Source organism: Poecile atricapillus, chromosome 28, assembly GCF_030490865.1.
Source record: "Poecile atricapillus isolate bPoeAtr1 chromosome 28, bPoeAtr1.hap1, whole genome shotgun sequence".
NCBI classification, from domain to species: Eukaryota; Metazoa; Chordata; class Aves; order Passeriformes; family Paridae; genus Poecile; species Poecile atricapillus.
This window is the reverse complement of record NC_081276.1, coordinates 2,939,744-2,959,072: the sequence shown is the minus strand read 5'-3', so window position 1 is coordinate 2,959,072 and position 19,329 is coordinate 2,939,744. Positions and strand designations below refer to the sequence as shown.

Sequence of the window (19,329 nt, the reverse complement as noted above, 5' to 3'; positions counted from 1 at the left end):
TTGGGTGGTCTGGGACAAGCCGGGACAGGCGCCGGCTCTCCAGGCTCCCTGCCAGCGCGGATGCCCTGGGGCTGGCAGTCCCGTCCCGGCATTCCAGGGGGTCTCTGCCCCACGCTGTCACTGCCAGCACCCCACTGGGATTTGAGGCTTCTTTGCCTTCACAGTCTGGCAGCGGTCTGTCCTCTGCCGGATGTCCCCAAGGCCACCGATGCCCGCGGCTTGCATCTCCTGACCCGGTGCGAGGCCCTGCAACAGCCGCGGCGTGCCAGCAATTTGCGAGATAAAACAAACAGCCAGGAGCAGGGAATGTCTGGGTCTGTCCCCGGAGACACCGGGCAGAGCCACACGTGTCTCAGCCGAGACCCAGCAGCAGCTCGGCACACGTCTGCCGGCCACTGCGGGCACCCGGCTCCCGCGGGGCGAGCGCCCGTCTGCGCGCCGGGGAGGCGGCTGAGGCTCCCGACGGGATCCCTGTGGGCTCCGCCAGCGCAGCTGGGAGCCCGCCTGCCCTCGGGGGGTGTCTGTGGTTCCCCTCTTTGGGGGGTCACGTCGCGCGGTGGGGAGGGCGCGGTGTGGGACGGGATGGAACAGGATGAGGCGGGATGGGATGAGACGGGGTGGGACGGGATGGGGAGCCACACCCCGGCGGGAAGGCAGCTGGGGATGCTGGCAGCACCTGGATGGAGATTCTGGCTTCTCTGGGACGGGGCTTGAACTCCCCTCCCTCCTGCACCTCAGGTCAAGTCAGGGGGACCAAAACACAGAGCAGGAGTGGTGGGATGGGGACTGAGGGTTTATTGAGGAAGATAAATGTTGCCGCTGTGAGAGGATGTACCAGGGGCTTCTGGTGTAGCCTCGGGGGTACATAACACCCCTTGCCAATGGGCAGAGAGGGGCTCCTGCCCTGACCTGGGTCGAGGAGCCCTGAGCATCAGCTCCCAGCCCCTCCAGAGCTGGAGGATGCGGTATTTCTGGTCCTCTTCTCTCCCGTGAGACATCTTGGCCCCTCTTCACACAGCCCACCTGCCCCCAGGACTCCCAGCCACACTAGGGCTTCAGCCACCCCTCCCGATGGCGGAACCCTTGCACAATGTGATGAACCCAGTCAACGTAGTTGGAGATCTTGGTGTAGATATCAGGGAACCGGCGGTCCCCACATCTCTCCCCAGAGAAGGAGACGATGCCATAAACCTTGTCCTTGAAGACCAAGGGTCCCCCGGAGTCACCCTGCAAAATGAGGGGGTGGGAGGGAGACCTGAGGGTCTCCCAGTGGGGGGACAGTGTGGGGCACGGGGTGAGGGGTTCACTCACGGCACAGACACCCTGCAGCGTGGCATTGCGGCTGGCCCCGCACAGCATGTTGGCCGAGACCTTGCCCCTCCACAGCGTCCGGCAGAGGCTCCGCTTGACGATGGTGGTGTTGGTCTCCATCAGCTCGGTGGGCTCGTCTCCAAAGTTGGATGTGTCCCCCCAGCCCGCCACGTAGCAGACAGTGCCGGGCTTCAGGTCAATGTGTGGCCGGGGCAGGCGGATCCGCTTCACGTACTTGTTCAGCGTGGCCGACCTGTTGAGCTGGGTGGGCAACGAGGGCTCGGGTGGCTTCGCTGCTGGGGCAGAGCCCCCCAGCTGCTCCTGCCTGGTTCTCCCTCACACGCCAGCTCACCGCTCCTGCTGACCCCCCCAACCCTGCCCCTCCTTCTTCAGAGGCTGGGCCCCTCCCTGACAGCCCCTCTGCACTGGTCCCAGTCTGCTGTGGAGACTGGCTGTCCGGGAGCCGCTGGCCCGGACAGGGTCGGTGTGTCCTCAGTGTCTCCATCACACCCCATGGCGCGATCCTGCTTCTCCGGAGAAGCACTGACATCTAGTGTCGGCTCGGCCCCTCGTGGGGCACCCTACCTCCTCCCGCTGCTCCGGGGCCGTGGGGCACCCCATCTCCCTCTCACACCCCAGGGCTGCCCGGCGCTGGGTGCCCGGTGCAGACTCACCTGGAGCAGGCGGATGTCGTTGTCCACGGCACGGGGGTTGTAGAGGGGGTGGGCGATGGACTCGGCCACGCTGAAGATCTGCTGGGATTCCTCGGGCTCCTGCAGCCGGTGGGCTCCCAGCACCACACGCACTGAGGGGCTGCGCCTGTGGCCAGGGCGGGGCTGAGAGGGCGCTGCTGTGGCCGGTGGCCATCGGGGAGCGGGGGATGGCCAGGGGGACTCAAGGGGGGCACAGGAGAGAGGGGGCAGCTTAACCCCTTGGGACGGGGTCATTGCTTAGAAGGGTCCACACCGTGTCCAGGAGGCACGTGTCCCACGTGGGGACAAGGCTCACCTGGGAATGAGGCAGTGGGCAGCTGTCATCACCCACTTGGGCCACACCAGGAAGCCCCCGCAGACGTGCTGCCCGTCCATCTGGATGGAGGCGATGAAGGGCAGGGAATGGGGTGCTGCCGCCTTTCCCCCGATGATCTGGCTCCCCTGGGCGCCTGGTGGGTGCAGGTGATCGTTGGCACCCCGTGTGCCACAGGGGAGTCCAGGGTTCCTATCTCCCACCCTGGGGATCTGCCCTGGCACCCCAGTTCTCTCATTACCTGCCGGGGCCAGAGCTGGGAGCAGGATGGAGCCTCCCAGGCTGAGGATGAAGAGCCCAGCTGTGACCATGGTGGCACAGAGCGGGCCACTGCCACCACCGCTGGGGCTGCTCGGGGTCAGGGCGCTTAAATCCCGCCAGGGGCTGAGCCTTGGCATGGGGGCGGGTATTTCCCTCCTGCTTCCTCCTCTCCGGGTGTTGGGGCTTTGTGCAATTCAGGGGTCCGGGGCCCTGGCAGGTCCGTGCAGCTTCCCCCGGAGTGGGAGATGGGGAGCAGAGCAGCTTCTCAGCCCTGATTCCTCTTGTTCCTTGATCTAACTGGGATGAAACCCCGCTCCGCAGGGAGGTGGCAGCAGCGGGGCCCCAGGACATCTCACACTCCACAGTGTCGCCGGGACTGCTGTGGGTGACACAGGGACTGTGCTGTGCTCCATCCAACGCCTCTTTCAGCCCCTCCAGAGCCTCAGTGGTCTGGGATGATGCTGTGGGCAGAGGGGCAGCTTCCTCCCTCTGTTCTGCACCAACCTGGAGTGCAAAAGGGGGTGCAGGGTGTGGGGAACATGAGGGTGGGGGCATCTGTTGACCCTCACTGCAGAGCCAGGCTTGCTTTGGGGCCAAGCGCAGAGCTCTTGCCCGGCAGCGGGCAGATTTCCCAACGGAGGGTGGCTTGGGGCTTCCTGTGGCAGTTTGCCCATTGTGGCCGTTGGGTTGGGAAACGGGGCAGCGGAAAGGGGGAGCAAAGCGTCGGTGCTTCCTGGAGTGGGGCAGGACGGGGCGGCTGCATTCACAGGAGCGGGTTACACACTGACAGGGGCTGTGAACGCAACCCCTCCAACCCGCCCCGCGCCGGGCACCGCACAGCCAGGACCCGCTTCGGGACCCCCAGCAGCCGCCACAGCTCCGGGGGCCCCCGAGGCCGGGTGATGGGTGGCGGCGGTGGCGGGCCGGGACCCACCGGGGACCCCCAGGAGCGGATGAAACCCCGGCGCGCCCCGAGGCCGGATGATGGGCGGCGGCAGTGGCGGGGCGCGCCCGGCAGACGGAGCTGTGCGGGAGGGAGGCGGGAGCACCGGCGCGGTCCCGACATCCCTGCGCATCCCGCAGCCCCGCCGGGGATGCCGCCGCCCGCCGGGCCCTGAGAGCCGGGACGCCGGCGGCCGCCGGCCCCGCTCCGCCGCCCCCCCGCCCCCGCCGGAGCCGCCGCCGGGACCATGGAGTGAGTACCGGAGCCGCGCCGGGACCCCGGCACCGGGCCGCGGTCCCCCCGGGCCCCGCTGGCTGAGACCGCAGTAGCGGGGAGGGGGGGAGCGGGGAGCGGGGGCCGGGACTCGGGACCCCCGCACCAGGGCTGAGGGAAGCTCGCTCCGCCGGCTCACGGAGCTCGTACCGGGGGCTCGTACACCCCCGATGCCGGGGCTGGGGAGTCCGAACCTGGGGTCTCATATCCCCCAGCTCCTGGGCACTCAGCACCCCAAAACCAGGGGCTCGCATCCCCCTGATTCTGGGGATTCAGGACTGCAATAATAGAGGTTTGTATCCCCCTAGTCTGGAGCTTGGGACCCCAAAACCGGGGGTGGGGCTCGCATCCCCCCCGCTCCAGGTCTTGTGACCCCAAAACTGGGGGCTCATATCCCGCCGGATACTGGAGCTCAGGACCCCAATACCGGGAGCTCGCATCCCCTCGGTTCTGGGGCTCGGGACCCCCATTCCGGGGCCTCCTTTCCCCCGGTGCCGCTCAGCAGGTGCGGCCCCTCCCCGGTCCCTGCCCAGCCGTGGAGTGCCGGAGGGCCGGCTCGGGGGGCAGCGGCGGAGGCCCCGGTGTGGGTGCGGGGGGTGCGGGGGGTGCGGGGGGTGTCGGGGCTGGCAGCGGTGCAGGAAGCGGGGGGTGGGGAGGGCGTTTATTTTTGTGTTTTGAACCTGTTGTTGCTGCTGCGTGTGGTGGGGTGAGTGGGTGGGAAGAGCTGCGGACCCCTCCCTACACTGCACCCCCAGCCTCTGCCCGGAGAACCGGCTGTGGCCGGGGGATCCTCATGAAGCGGGACCCAGCGGAGAAGTCTGGACAGACGGACACTCTCCGACCCCGGCCTCATCCTTTGTGTGCTGCGGCGGGGCCCTGGCCGGTCGCTGGGAGCTTGGAGCCGGGCGGGTGGGGGAAGGACGGACCAGGCAGAGGCCACTAGGGGCTTGTGGCCACGGACTGTCCTATCCCTGTGCTGGTTTTAGGGACACCAGCAGCCGGTGCCAGGGGGGTACAGGACTGGGGGGCTGCTCGAGGTGCTGGAAGCCAGCGCTGGCCCTGTCTCACCCAGGCCTTTCCTTCCCTCCCGTGGCTCTGGTCCCCACCGTGGTGAACACCCCAGCCTGGGTTTGGCCGTGCCTGGGGTACCCTGGCAGCTCGGGGTCAGCCACCCTCTGCTCCTCGTGGGCACCTCACTTTGCACTGATCCACTGACCACCGGCTGCTGAGACAGCGGGTGCTCAACAGGTCCCTCTCAGCACTGCCCATCTCCCACCTGGCAGCCCCAAGAGGCCGTGGGGCACTGGCCAGGGGTGGGGTGGGGGTGTCCTGGGGCCATGGTGGGCTCTGGCTGATTTGGGGCTGGAACTGAGCTGGGGGCTGGAACTGAGCTGGGGGCACCAGCGTGGATGTTTTGGAGATTGGGGTGCAGCAGCTGCGGGACTGGGGGGCAGAGTGGCTCCCCGTGATGCTGAAGGGGCCAGAAGCAGGGCCAGGGCAGCTCCACGGCGCCACAGTCCCTGCAGGAAAGAGCCTCTTTGGGGAGGAAAATGTGCGTGATTTGCCAAAAGGCAGCAGCGAGAGGAAAGGCAGAGCCGAGGGGTGTGACGTGCCCTGGGGAGGGGGTGAGGAGCTGCCGGGCTGGACTGGGCTCTCCTGGGGCAGAGGCGTCTGGGGCTTGGGTTCAGGTGGGGGATGGTGCTGGACAGGATGGTGGCTCCTGCCCCTGGGCTCCACATTCACCCTGCTCTGGACCAACCCTCCCAGCAAGGGCCAAAGAGCCCATGGAGGGGTGCAAAGGGTTTCCCCTGCCTGCTCCATACACTGGACCTGCCAATGCCTCTTTCTTTTGAGTGAAACTCCGCGAGTGAGCCTGGGTGGGAGGCACAGCCACAAAGCAAAACAACACGACCTCTCCAGCCACTCAGTTTCAGAGCCTGGCCACGGGGCTGGAGGATTAGGAGGGTCCCAGGGCAGCTGGGGACATGGCAAGATGCTGCCCTGCTGTTAGCCTGGCTCTGTGGCAGCCAACGGGTGTTGGGGCGGGCACTGCTGCCTTTGCCCTGGCTCCTGCTCTGCCTTGGCACAGGCAGTGGCTGGAGGAGGGTCCTGGCTGCCACAATCCACTGGTGCCCAGGGAGGTTTGGCGGAAACTTTCCAACTCTGGTAAAGGCTGTGCTGGTCCCACTGGAGCTGCTCTTGTGCCCTCTGCTCCCACTGCTGTCAGTGCTCGTGAACAGCTGGAGATCCTGCATCTCACATCTGGCTGCTCTGCTGGTTTGTCTCAGTTGCTGCTCTCCCCTTGGCTTTGAGGGTCTCCTTGGAGTGAGTGCTCTCCTGGTCCTGCCTTCCCCACTCTGATCCAAAGCCGACAGTTGCACCCAGGGGAAGGAGGGAGATTTCTGCCTGAGAAATAACTCATGAGTCCTTTGGGAAGGGACTCAAGACCTTGTTCTCTTCTGGCATCCAAGGAGCAGTGAAACCCAGGCCAGACCCCGCTGCCTCCTGGCCATGTGCAAGGAACCAGAAGGGGTCGGGTCTGTCCTGTCCCTGTCCCAAAGGAGCAGCACTGTCACCCTTCCCAGAGGAGCCATAAAACTCCACCACAGACCCCACAACAGCACCCAGCCCTGCTTTGGGCTGGCAGATCATGGGGTTCAGAGCTCAGCAGCATGACAGGGCCTCTTGGCCGGACCTGCCTTACTGGGAGGAACTGGAGCAGGTTTCCTGGGAAGCCGCTGGTGTTGGTGTTCCTGCTTCCTGGCCAGAAACAGCCCCTTTCCCCAGAGGGGTGGGGGTTCATGTGGCTGTAGCTGTGCCAGGAGCTGTGCTGGGAGCTGAGCCGGGGCTCCAGCAGCAGAGGTGCTGCAGGAAAGCCGAGGAGGTGCCGTGCCCTGGGACAGGGTTGAGTGGAGGCACCAGGACTGGGGCTGGAGGCACAGCCCAGTTTCCTGAGTCTCTCTACTGCATCCGGAGACAAGCAGCCCTGAGCAGCCCCCAGGTCCCAGACAGGAGCAAGGATGAGCCTGGAGGAGGGAGAGGAGCCGGCTGGATCCTGCCCCAGACAGGTGTTTCCTGACAGCATGGCTGGACGTGGGTTGGGCCCAGCCCCTGGGCTTGGCGCCGAGGACTGAGCTCCCCGTGGCTCACAGGGGCGCCCCAGCCTGGATCCACGTTCCTGCTGGCTCCTTGGAACATCATGTGTGCCTGTGTTCATGGCATTGCTGTGGGAAAGCCACGCAGCCACACAAGAACAGGAACCCAGGGATGGTGACAGGAGACAGGTGCCACATCCTGCCAGTGCCAGGACTGCCTGTCCTGGCCAGCCGGTGCTCCTGGGGGTGGGGAGCGGCCAGCTCCACTCTCATTCATGAATCGTGGGGGGAGTTTCCTGGTGGAGACTTGCTCCTCTAACTGGAAGGGAGCTGGAAACCCAAGTGTTTGGAGGGCACTTGAACCATTGTTTGAAAGATCTGTAATTTTCCAATCAAACTCCCTCCCCAAGCCTCCGTTCATCAAATATTCATGGGATCCATTTTCTCCTGGCACTCCCAGCCCACGTCTCAGCCCGAAGAATCAATCAGGCAGCTCCGCTTGCTCTAATGCATCTGCGTTTTCGGGAGCCTGGGGCTGCCATCTCCTCCCCCCGCCTCCCTCTGTCCCTGTCCCCTCCCCGGGCAGCGGCGATGGCTGGGGCTGCGCAGGCAGTGGGGAAGGCAGCTGGAAGGAGTGGGATGGGCACAGAGGTGATGCAGCAGCAGCAGCATCAGGAGGATGCAGCCACACCGTGGGGCAGGGCAGGAGCAGCCCCCCTGTCCCAGGAGCCGAGCAGGGTCCCGACCCTGTGCCGGGCACGTGGCTCGGTGGCCGCGCGGATTTGTGGCCATCCTTGCCCGAGCCGCTGATGCATTTGCCTTCGTGGTCGATGCATGGCGGCCCCCGGGCGGCTGCAGCCCCCTCCCCTCCCTTCCCTCCCGCGCCTGCCATCGGGGGCGTTCGATGCTGGCCCTGCAGTTAATGGCTTTGTGACAGAGCTCTGCAGCCTCCCCCCGGCCGCGGCACTCCGGGCCCGGCTCCTGGGAATGGTGCTGGAAATCAGTGCTGATCCCTCGACTGCTGCCTTTACCACACACCCTGGGCCTGTGCAGGGCTGGTGCCCATGCAGGGCGCTCTCCTGCCTTCCCCCAGCTTGGAGCTGAGTGGGTGGGGAGGCAGGGGAGGTCAGGGGAGCAGAGGAGCAGCTTGAAACGGCTCTTCACACATTTGGATGAGCTAATGGGGAAAAAACGGAGGAAGGCAAATAAACATTATTGTTTCATGTCAGGCGGGAGGAGACAAAAGGTCACGGGCTTCCCTTGTGATGGTGGGAAACGGCAGCATCAGCAGGGCTGGAAAGAGCTGGAGAGCCAAGGCAGAGTGTGGGCGCGTGTGTGCTCACGTGTGTGGGTCCAGCACGGGCCTGGGGACTGCTGCTGGGAGCTCCCAGGGTGTCATCCCCCATGTCCCTGCTCCTTTCCCCTGCTCCTTGTCTGGGCTGGTTGTTCCTGAGGAGCTCGGTGGCCCCAAGATCACCTTGCTGTCCTTCCTGGCACCCAGGATGGTTCGGGAGCACCAGAACCCTTAAGGAGGCCCCAGTGATGCCACAGCTTTGGGCTGCCAGTGCCACCAGGATGCCAGGCCTGGGGAGGGCATCCCTTAGCCCTGGGGGTTCCAGTGGTCCCTCAATTGCCACGAGTATCCCCCCACATCCCCTTGAGTATCCCCCCCATCCCCTTGGCACTCGCCCGTTGCCGTAGCGCCGTTGCCATGGCACTGTTGCCAGGGAACCATTGCCAGGGAATCGCCTTCATCAGTCACAAGGGCTGCCGGCAGCGGGGCCCCATCACACCGACCCCAGAGACCGGTCATGACAGGCAGGATGGGGCTTTTGGGGAGCGTGGGACCCCCTGCCTCCACCTCAGCGCCTGGCCCCAGCAGGCAGGGACTGGGGGTCCCAGTCGAGCCCCCCTCGATGGATCAGAGCCCCCAGGGCAGGGTCTAAGCAGGCTGAGAGATTGCAGCAGGGGCACCCAGCCTGTTTTGCGTCTCTCCTTGGGCCAGGAAGATTCCTGGCGTCTGACCTGGGAATGTGGAGACTGTAGCAAATAATGGAAAATAAAGAGGATGGAGGAGGGAGAAAAAGCAGAACAGAATGTTTCAGGAATGCTGTAAAAGTTTGGATGCATCGAACAGGGCAAGATCCAGGAGAGAAACAGGGCCCAGTTCAACGCCCTGTGAGTGTGGGGTGCCAAGGGCTGGACTGAGGGGACCTGTGGCCCCAGACTGGGAGGGAGCCCGTGATGATGGGCAGCCCTGGATCTGTGGGGCTGGTGAGGGACACATGGGACTGGTGCTGTGTGCCTGCGCCGGTGAAACAGTCACAGCATCGCTGTAAACAGCACGAAAATAACCACCACAAAAGCGACACCTTCCCCGTTTGTTTTCCTGGCCTGGATTTTGAGCACGGCAGGGATCCCCAGGGTGTGGGGTGAGGGGAGGACAGTGGCTCTGAGCAGCTCCCAGATAATTGCTGGCTTCGAGGAGGGAGCAGGTGGGGGCAGGAGCTCCTCTCACCCTGCAGAGCCCGTTTGAGTAATGAGAAAGGCCGTGGGGAGCCCGTGCGAGGGCACTTACACGGCTGGCATGTGAGGTCAGAGCCCAGGGTGTCGTGTGTGGGGCTCAGCAGCCTGAGCCCACCCTGTGTGTAAAACCATCTTCAGCAAACTCCCCCACCTGGGAGCACGGAGTCCACCTCTCCGTCCCTTACTCTAGGAAGCAAAGTGGAGATGATCCATCGCCTGACAATACCTCAGTGCCTCCCACCCTAATTACTGCCACGGCTCTGCACTTCGTTAGCACCGTCTGGCGAGCAGCCAGGGGCTCCTGTGGCGCTGGAGCATCCTGGTCCCAGCCGGCCTGGGCAGCCCCCCCAGCCCCGCTGCGGCTCCCGGCACTGAACCTGCACCTGGTGCTCGGTGGCGTGGGGCTCTCTCCAGGCCCTGGGGGCCGCGCTGCCGGCAGGACTGGCCTGGGTCCCCGCACCATGGGGACACTGGAAGGCGGGTGGGTGGGCAGGTGGCTGTGGGGATGGGGGACAACCCCTCCTTGCAGCACCTGGGAGAGCTGTGCCAGGCCAGAGAGGCGGCTGCTGCCGGCAGCATCCCCGGCCCATGCTGCAGAGGCAGTGCCGGGAGCACGGAGGCCGTCAGGAGCAGAGCCTGCTGTGGTGTGTGTGTCTGTGCACATGTGCCTGTGTGCACAGCCCAGAAAGGTCACTGTCCGGGAAAGGTGTCAGCAGCCAAGAAACCGGCTTGGAATGGAAAGCGTGAGCCAGATTGGAACGCAGGGGCGGCCGGGAGCGTCCTGCTCCAGCCCCTCCGTGGTCACGGTTTCCATCTGCGCCACGGCAGGAGCGGGTCTGCATGAGATGAGTCCTCCAGGTGCTGGACAAGGCACCTGTCCCGGGGGATTTGGGCAGGACAGGGTGCCTGGAGGAGCCATGCAGCGAGGGGTACTTGGCTCCAGTGTAGCGGGGAGGAAACAGCCGGTAGAAGGGAAGGGCTCAGCCTTTGTCTGTCTGTGTACTACAGCGTCTGCTTTGCTGGTTGCACACTTGACCCAGTCACCTGCCACTGGTGTCACTCCTCACAGCTGCTTTCTGCTCTCTGCAGGGTCGTGGAGGCCAGCACCCTTCAGCAGGAGAGGCTGCAGGCCATCGCGGTGAGTCCCTGCCCAGCCCCACGTCCCCACTCATCACCTGCAGCACACGGGGCAGGCGCCAGCGGGGAGGAGAGTGCAGGTGCAGGAGAGCTGGTGCAGGTGCTCAGCCACAAACCAGGGGTCTCCAGCAGCTGAACGAGGACTGGGGATGGCCCATGCCAGTGTGTCCTGTGGGGGCTCTTTCTGGGGTGTCAGAGCCAGCATGGCTTGGCAGCACCGTTGAAACGGGGACAGAGCAAGCAACAGGCAGCTGGGAGGTTTAATTAACGAAGTGGCGCCTTGACGAGCCCCAAGTGAGGGAAATGAGCGATGATTCCCTCCTCCCCCCTTCCCCAGGAAGGGCTGAGGACGGTGCTCTCCAGCCATGCCCGTCGTGGGCACTAGTAATTACATTAATTAGCGAGCGGTTGGGGGCCCCGCGGAGCAAACCCAGCACAGAGCAGGGCACGGGGCTGCTTGAACCCACCGCTGCCCCACGGCAGCCCCGCTGCCCAGCCCAGCCCAGCCGGCAAGCGGCCGATCTCTGCCGCACAAAGGGCAAATTGTTCTGGACCAGAGGAGAAAGCGCCGGGTGACGCGTCCGGGCTGGGTCTGACTCTGCTGAAATGATCTGGAGCAGCCCCAGGACGGGCGGCGGGGAGGGGGGGACGAGCTAGAGGCTGCGGGGGCTGTTTCCCCCCTCGCTGGCAGCTCGCTCAGTGGGGCCGGCCGAGGGGAAGGTGACATTTTGAGATGGTGAACAGAGCCCAGGCTCTGCCCCAACTTCTCTACACCCTCAACGCCTCAGTTTGTCCCAGAGAGGGCAGGGATGTGATACCGGGCTTGCTGTGGGGTGTTGCCAAGGCTGGTCCCGCACCCCCTTGTCCCCGAGGGCAGCCCCTTGGCCTCGCTCCTCCCTGCCCGGCCATGCCCGGTGCCCACCCCCTCCCCGTGCCGACCCCCGCTCCGCCGCTCCCGTCCCTCCAGGAGAAGCGGAAGCGTCAGACGGAGATCGAGAACAAAAGGCGGCAGCTCGAGGATGACAGGCGGCAGCTGCAGCATCTCAAGGTGAGGATCCCCCGCGACCCCCAGGCTGCCTCTGCCCCGGGGAGCCCCCGGCTGGGGGAGGGCAGGACCGTGACCCCTTTCTGCTCCCCAGTCCAAGGCTCTGCGGGAGAGATGGCTCCTGGAGGGGGCCCCGGCTTCTGCCTCCGAGGAGGAAGAGGCCATGAAGAAACAGATGCAGGAGGATGAGGTGAAGACCAAGGAGCTGGAGGAAACCATCCAGAGGTAACGGGGCCAGCGTGGGTCAGATATTGGGGTGCAGTTAGAGAGCACCCACGTCCCTCCAGAGACCCCTGGGCAGGTGGGTGCTGCGATTCAGCTGGATCCCATGTGCTGGGCACAAGGCAGGGTACACTGAGCTTGGAGGTGCTCTGGGGCTCCCCCTGAGCCCTGGCTGGGTTCTTGCCAGCTTTTGTGCCGGGGCTGCAGCCAACCCCAGAGCCTGTCCAGCCCTGCAGCCCCTCCGGTCATCCCCAGCTGTGTCGGTGTCGGTGAGAGCCACGGGGCGGGGTGCCCCGGGCTGGGATCCCGGGGGGCTGCTCGGTGTCCAGCACCCTTGAGGGCAGGCTGCTGCCTCCCTCTGTCCTCATGGTGCTGGCCCAGCCTTTGGGAAGGGGCGGGGGGTTGAGAAGGGAGATGGCTCAGCCCCTGCCCAGCTCCCTTGTCCCCGGGCAGCCGCAGGCGGGGGCCCGGAGGTGTCCCGGCAGCGCAGCAGGAATGCAATCAGTCACCGTGGTGCCGCTAATTACCGAGCATCGGTGCAGAGAGGGGTCAGGCACGAAGGGGCCTTTGTGTCCGGCTAATGGCGCGGTGCATTCCTCCGCGGGCGCCGTGCGAGCAGCCCGGGGGAGCTCTGCCGGGGGCAGCTGCCGCCCGTGGGGACATCCCGGACTTCTGCTACATCCCAGAGGGGCTGTGCTGCCAGGCTGGTGGCTGACAACAGGAGGTTAGCCTCGTGGAAAGCTCAGCCAGCTTTGGAGGGACAGGTGGAGGAGCAGGACGATGATGATGGATGGAGCAGCCTTGCTCTGGCCACCAAGTGAGGGAGCACAAGTGAGCAGGGGTCGGCCCCCCTGCCCAGTGCCCATGGTGGGGTCTCTGCCATCCACTCAGTGCTGAACCCTTTGGCTTTTCCCCTGTAAAGGGACAGTGACAGCCATGCCAGAGTCTGTCTGCACCTTGTGAATCCAGGGGACAATTTGTATCTCCTCTCTCCCCTGCACTGTGTTGGTGGCCCTTGTTCACAGGTCTGCTGTGGCTGCCTGCAGCACAGTTACCTGTCTCACACTCTCTTCAGCTTCTCAGCCCCGACTCTCCCTGCAGGCTGGAGAAGGAGCTGGAGACGCTGGAGAGCAGCAGCTCAGTGACTTCGACTAAGGAGAACCTGGCAGAGGCAGCAGCCAAGGAGGAGAAGGCTGAGGCTGTCCCCAATGCGCAGAAGGTGGGCAGGGCTGCCAGCAGTGGGCTCAGGGTCCCTGGTGGGGATGGCTGGGTGGTGGGTCCTGGAAGCTCCTATAACCTCTCCCTTCTGTTTTGCAGAGTCCTCTGGGCACAGTTAAGGGTAGGTGAATCCTGATCCCCCTCAGCCGTGGTTCAGCACCAACCATCCCCTCCTGCTGCCCTGAGGCTGGTGCCAGATGGGTGGGGAGAGCCAGACAAGAGCCCTGTCCCCATGTCCCCTCTCGGGCAGTGGTGCCCTGCGGTGGGGGAGCCCGTCCCAGGTGCCAGCCATGGGGGGACACACTGCCCTCCCTGGGGCCTGACCCATGGGCACACCAGGCGATCGTTGGGGCTCAGGCGGTCGTCTCTCCACCTCCAGCCGACAAGAGGGTCTCCAGCAGCCCCATGAAGGCAGTGGAAGGCAGTGACATGATGAAGGCGGGTAGGTGCCCACTGCCCTGGGAGGAGCGCTCCTTCCAGGCTGCTTCCCCCTCCCCTCCGCACCGCCCTCGGCTCGCTGCCACCGCAGCCGCTCCCCGCCGTGCCGCTCGATGCCTTTCCAAGCCCAGGGCAGAGAATATCCGTCATTGCAATCGCAGCCTTTGGTTTTGCTTCCGCCCCACGGTTGGTTCGTGGCTCAGGGCCCCTCTGCCTCAGCCCTGTTCCATGTCTCTGCTCCGGTTTCATCCTTCCCGCTCTGTTTGCAGCTTCTCTGCGCAGGGGCGAGGCGGCAGAGTGCCAGCCACAGGAGCTATGGGGCACACGGGACCAGGCTGCCTGAGCTGGGGGGCTGCAGCCAGCTCTGCTGCTGGAGGGGTTTGCTCTGGTTTGGGGCAGTGGCTCAGACCAGACCACGGCACCAGCATGGGGCAGAGCCCGCCTTGGGATGTTTGGAGCTTAGCACCATGCACAGGGCTGAGGGGACCCCGCTGCTGGCAGGAACTGGCTGGGAGTGGAGAGATGCCAAGAATCACCCATCCCATGGGGGCAGAGGGGCCAGCGCCAGCACCTTCAGTGGGGTTGAACCTCCTTGAGCATGAGCCTGGCTCCCAACCCAGGCCCCACGGCCAGCACTGCCCACTGGCTGGACAGATGGACATGGCTCAGCCCAAGAACCATAGCAGCCGTGGAGGTAAGGTGATGCCAGCAGCACCAGGATGGACACAGGTCCCACAGGTCCTGGGAGGAGGGATGTGCCAGGGGTGTCACACCTGCCTCTGCCATTCACCGCTCCTCGCTGCCTTGCTAACACCGCTGAGCCCTGCTGAACGCTGCTGAGCACCACTGAGCCCTGCTGAGCCCTGCTGAACGCTGCTGAGCACCACTGAGCCCTGCTGAACACTGCTGAGCCCTGCTGAACACTGCTGAGCACCACTGAGCCCTGCTGAGCCCTGCTGAACACTGCTGAGCACCACTGAGCCCTGCTGAGCCCTGCTGAACACTGCTGAGCACCACTGAGCCCTGCTGAGCCCTGCTGAGCACCACAGCGCTACCGCCACGTGCCGTCCTGCTGCCAGCCGCAGAACAAGGGACAGGGAGGGCCAGGGCCACCGTAACGTGCGCTGTCCTCTCTGTGTCCCAGCCATGTACTCGGTGGAGATCACAGTGGAGAAAGACAGAGTGACTGGGGAGACCAAGGTCCTGTCCAGCACCACCATGCTGCCCCAGAACCACTGTCTGCAGGGGGTCAAAGTGTACGAGGATGAGCTGAAAGGTACGGGCCAGCCCATGCCAGTGGCAGGGGACAAGGGAGTGGCCACCCAAACATCCAGCGGGCACCCAGGAGGGTGAGGAAGTGCAGGGGCTGCTCCTGACAGCTTTGCCAGCTCTGTGAGGGCAATCCCTCACCAACGCCAGTCCAGTGGATCACAGGATCGTCGTGGCAGCGTAGTGTGGTTGGGTCAGCCTGGTCTGCACGTCGTGACCCTGCACTGCTGGAGAGCAGAGAAGAGGATCTGTTGTGTCCAGGACTCAGGAGCCTTTTCCATGGGCAGAGAACGTGCACTAGCAGCGTATTGGCCTGTCCCACAGGCTGGCAGCGGGGAATGTGGCTGATGGGTGTGGTAGAAGTGCAGCACTAGGGACTGGTCCCTGTCTGCTGCTCCTGCCTTTGGGAACATCTGGGAACCTGCTCCAGAGGGCCTTCTGAAACCCAAGGGACCGTTGTGGTGGCAAGGACCAGCCGTGGAAGTGGGGTGTCTTACTGGGAACTGTGGTGGCTGAGTGGACCGACCTCCTCATCAGAGAAAACACAGAGCTCCCATTCAACCTCCTTTGTGTGGCCATGGCTGTGCTGGCCCTGCCAGGCTGGGCACTGTCCCTCACTCACTGCCCACTGGGGCAGGTGCACTGACCATCACGTCATGCCCCAGGTCAAGTGGAAAACGCAACGAGCCCTTGGCCGCTCCGGCCGTGACGCACATCTCTGCCTCTGTGCACAGCACGCCGGGGTGGGAGAGCCTCCCCCGGGCACGGCGCCACCAGCTGCAATGGTCCTGCTGAATGTGGCAGGAGGTGGTGGGGAAATCAGCGGGGCAGCAAGCGCCGAGCACCGCTGGGGTCTCAGAGGTGGCAGCGGTGACTCGCTGCAAAGCGTCACGTCAGCCCCGGCAGAGCCGGGCGCCAGCAGACGCCGTCCCGCCACGGGCAGCTTGGCTGGCTGTCGGTGGCCTGGCAAACAGCCGCGGCTCCCGCAGGGCTCGCTGAGCCTGAGGCTTTGGGAACAGCTCCTTCCATTGGGCTTTTATTTCGGTCTCCCTGGCTGCTGTCGGGCAGGAGCCAGGTGATGAGAGAGGGTCTGGCAGCAGCTCTGCTGAGGGGAGGGTTGGGATGCCGTGGGAGTCCTTGGCAGGACCTTTGGAGAGGGGAAGGGGCTGTTCCCCGACCACACAGGAGCTGGGGCTGAGTGGGTCACGCCGGCAAGAGCTTTGTCAGGTGTTTTTGTCTTTGTGCCCTCATCCCAAACGCCCTCACCCTCCCTCCTCTTATCCCCACAGTGGTGCATGCGGTGAGTGCCGAGGACGGGACCCTGCAGAACGGGGCCCACCCCCTCAGCTCCTCCGAGGTCGACGAGCTCCTGCACAAGGCAGACGAGGCCACCCTGAGTGAAGCTGGCGGGCGCCAGACCCCAGCCAAGGCTGGCAAGGGGGGCGGCAGCGCCCCGGGCAGCCAGAAGCCGACGCCGCGGCGGGAGATCACGGGGCTGCAGGCGAAGGTGCCGCCAGGCGAGGGCACGGAGCCCAGCCAGGAGCAGCCCGTCACCATGATCTTCATGGGCTACCAGAACGTGGAGGATGAGAACGAGACCAAGAAGGTGCTGGGGCTGGAGGGCACCATCAAGGCAGAGCTGGTGGTGATTGAGGATGCCGAGAACAAGCCGGAGCCGGCACACAAGGACCACACACCACCCAACGGCACCGCGCTGGAGCCGGCGGCCGCTCAGCCGCTGGGCGAGGAGGGCGCGGGCGGGCAGAAGCCGGGTGCCAACGCCACAGACGCCAAGGAGGCCGAGCAGGAGACAGACGTGAAGAAGCAGCGCTGCAAGTGCTGCACGGTGATGTGAGCCCCCGCCGAGCCCCCTCCGCCCCGGCCCCTGCTCGCCAGGCCCGGCACACCGGGCTTCCCCCCCTCCGGACACAGACCCTCTTCCTGCAGAACCGGGGAGATCCAACATGGTGCCAACGGGGCCGCAGCGGGCAGCAGTGAGCGGTGGCTGTGGCGGCGCTCGCCCCATCTGCCCGATGCCAGCCCCGTGCCGCCCCCCACCAGCGCTGCCTGTGGTATTTATTAGTGACCCCCCTCGCCCCACAGTGCGCCCACCCCACCACAGCCCGGCCTCATCCCCACCTGCCACCGGCACCGGGGCCTTTCCCTCCGTCACCGACATCGTCCCACCCGCCGTCGGAGGATGGAGCCGCCGGGCAGGGGATCGGAGGACGACACTGTGTCCGTAGATGACTCCCCGGGAGCCCCCACCAGCGGGACCCGCTCTTGGCCCAGCCCACGGTGGGCATCGGACCCAGCCCTGTGCCAGCCCCTCCCTCTGTGCCTCCATCATCCGCTTCTCTAGCAGGGAAAGGCCTGCTCTGTTCCCCGCTGGCTGCCCATGGATATCTCTGCTCCATCTCACATCCTCATCCCTGTGGTCCCGGGCTCCCCAAGCCCTCAAGGACAGAGCGTGTCCAGGCAAGGGCAGGGCATCGAGGGCAGCGTCCCCTGCCCGAGACTCGGCTGTGGTGATGGCTGGGGCCACGTGGGGCTCCTGCAGGGTCAACCCAGCCTGTCCCCAGGCCTGCTCTGCTCCTCCTGGGCTCAGCTCCACATGTTGGAGCCCCTCACCCTGGTGCTGGCAGTGACAGCCACTCCTCTGTCTCGGCTGCTGGCCGGTGCCACTGGGCTCTGCCAGCCGAGGGGGCTGAACTGTGCTGTGGCCAGGGCTTGTGTCCTCCTGGGGCAATGCCAGCCAGGGAAGGGGAGCTTGGGGGGGGCCCAAGCCTTGTGGGGCAGGAGTGGGGTGTGGGGGTCCTGTGTTTCCTCGTGTGGGCCAGCATCCTGTCCCCTTCCTGCCTCTGCCACTCAGCAGCAGCAGCTTTGCAGAGCCACGTTCTGGGGTCCCCCAGGGGAGTGGGGCAGCCCAGTTCACCCCAGCATTGGCACTGGGAGCTGCCAGGGGTCTGGTGTCCCACAGCTGCCTCCCTGCTGCCCCACCCTGCACCCCAGCCCTTCAGTGGGGTTTTCACCACCAGCACCAGCGTTTTCTCCCCACTGAGACCAGCTGGGGCAGGCAGGGGGGGGCCTCGTGGTTTTTGGTCCCCAGTGCTCACATCAGCTGCCCCTGAGCTGCAGCAGCTGGGCTGTCCAGGAGCTTTGGGCAGGGTGCAGCCACCAGTGAGGGATCCTTGTTCAGGTGTGAGGGTTCCTTCTGCTGTGAGGCTGGGAAAATCCCCAGGGATCCCCCAAAACGAGTGTGGAGCAGCATCCACGCAGCCCACCAGGACACCGGTGGTTGAGCAGCCAAGGATGGGGCTCAGCTCCCCCAAGGATGGGCCTTCCTTCTCCCACATTCCCCTTGTGTGAGCAGTGACACCCTCCTGTCCCCATGACATCCCAGTTGTCCCCCAGTTCCCACCCAGGCTGCAGTTTGCCCCCAGTAGAGTCACAATGCCGGGCTGGGGGGGGGGCTCATGGTGCCACCCCTGTTCTGAGCCCCAGCCAGGCACCCCCAGCCTCTGGGAGGGGCAGGGCTGGGGAAGGGGGGCCTCTCCTGCCCCATCCGCTGTTGGGCATCGCTGGAGCCCCATTGCTGCAGAGCAGGGCACGGGCTGGGTGCCACAGGGCCTCTGTCCCCATAATCCTGGGGGAAATGTCACCTCTTGCCACCCCACATCAGGGGCCAACACCACCCACCCCCTCCCACCCTGGGCCCTGCAATCCCCCCAGCCCCAAGCTGGGGCTCCCTCCTGCCCTCGGCACCCCCTGCCCTCGGTTGGCTTTGACCCCCAGCCCACTCCGGCCCCTGGGGCGGTGGGGAGCAGGACCAGCCCCCCGGGCCGGGGCTGCGGTGTGAGAGGAGTGGGCGGTGGGCCCGGCATCGTCCCCACCCCATCCCAGAGCCCCCCTGTCCCCGCCCGGCTCTGCTGAAGTGCACTTCCCGTGCCCCTGAGCTTTTCACTTGTGCCGAAGCCGTTTGAATTCCCTTCCCCATCCCATCCCCTCCCCCCTCCACCTCCACCCCGTTGTTTGTAAAACACCCAAACCGAGCAAATAAACTGTGTGAACAACCAGCCTGGAGCCACCGATGGGTGGGAGGAGACTGGGCTGGGGATCCTGGGAGGACGGGGATGGAAGGTTTGGGATGGGGATGTTAGGGATGGGCTCTGCTGTCCCCTCATTGATGGGCAGAGGATGAGGGGAGGAAGGGCTGTGTGGCACCCAGGACACCGGGAGGAAGGGGATGAGGGGGAATGCTGCCCAGCTAAAGGGGACATGGCAGCCTGGTTTCAGGGATGCCCCAAGCTCCCATCACCACGTGGCCGTGAGTCTGTCCATCCCCAGGCTGCTGCAGGTCCTGCTTCTGCCCAGGGCCAGGATTCCAGGGCTCTCTCTTGGGGCAGTGGGGCCTCAGCCCTTCCTGGTGCCAGCCCGGGTGCCAGCACACACCCTGCAGCGGGTGTGGAGTGCTGCTGGCTCCTTGGCATCACCTGTGGACTTTGGCTCAGCCCCACGGTAGAACAGGCTCCGCTCACCTGCCCGGAAACGCAGAACGGCCTGGC

The 19,329-nt window shown here is 65.3% G+C and overlaps 2 protein-coding genes across 2 annotated transcripts; one reads left to right on the top strand and one right to left on the bottom strand.

Annotated features, from left to right (window-relative positions):
* Window positions 1–786: 786 nt before the first annotated feature.
* Window positions 787–2,747, bottom strand: PRSS57 (serine protease 57). Its single transcript, XM_058858353.1, has 5 exons — window positions 2,579–2,747; window positions 2,320–2,473; window positions 1,986–2,130; window positions 1,312–1,572; window positions 787–1,227 (listed from the first exon to the last, which is right to left on the bottom strand). The coding sequence occupies exons 1-5, from the start codon at window positions 2,733–2,735 to the stop codon at window positions 1,048–1,050; spliced, it is 897 nt and encodes a 298-aa protein (XP_058714336.1). The 5' UTR covers window positions 2,736–2,747; the 3' UTR covers window positions 787–1,047.
* A 908-nt stretch (window positions 2,748–3,655) lies between these two features.
* On the top strand, window positions 3,656–18,840 carry PALM (paralemmin). The gene is made up of 9 exons (XM_058858351.1): window positions 3,656–3,793; window positions 10,525–10,573; window positions 11,540–11,620; window positions 11,712–11,842; window positions 12,941–13,058; window positions 13,157–13,178; window positions 13,437–13,499; window positions 14,640–14,771; window positions 16,054–18,840. Exons 1-9 carry the CDS (start codon window positions 3,789–3,791, stop codon window positions 16,617–16,619), a joined length of 1,167 nt encoding a protein of 388 aa, XP_058714334.1. The 5' UTR covers window positions 3,656–3,788; the 3' UTR covers window positions 16,620–18,840.
* The last annotated feature ends 489 nt before the right edge of the window (window positions 18,841–19,329 follow it).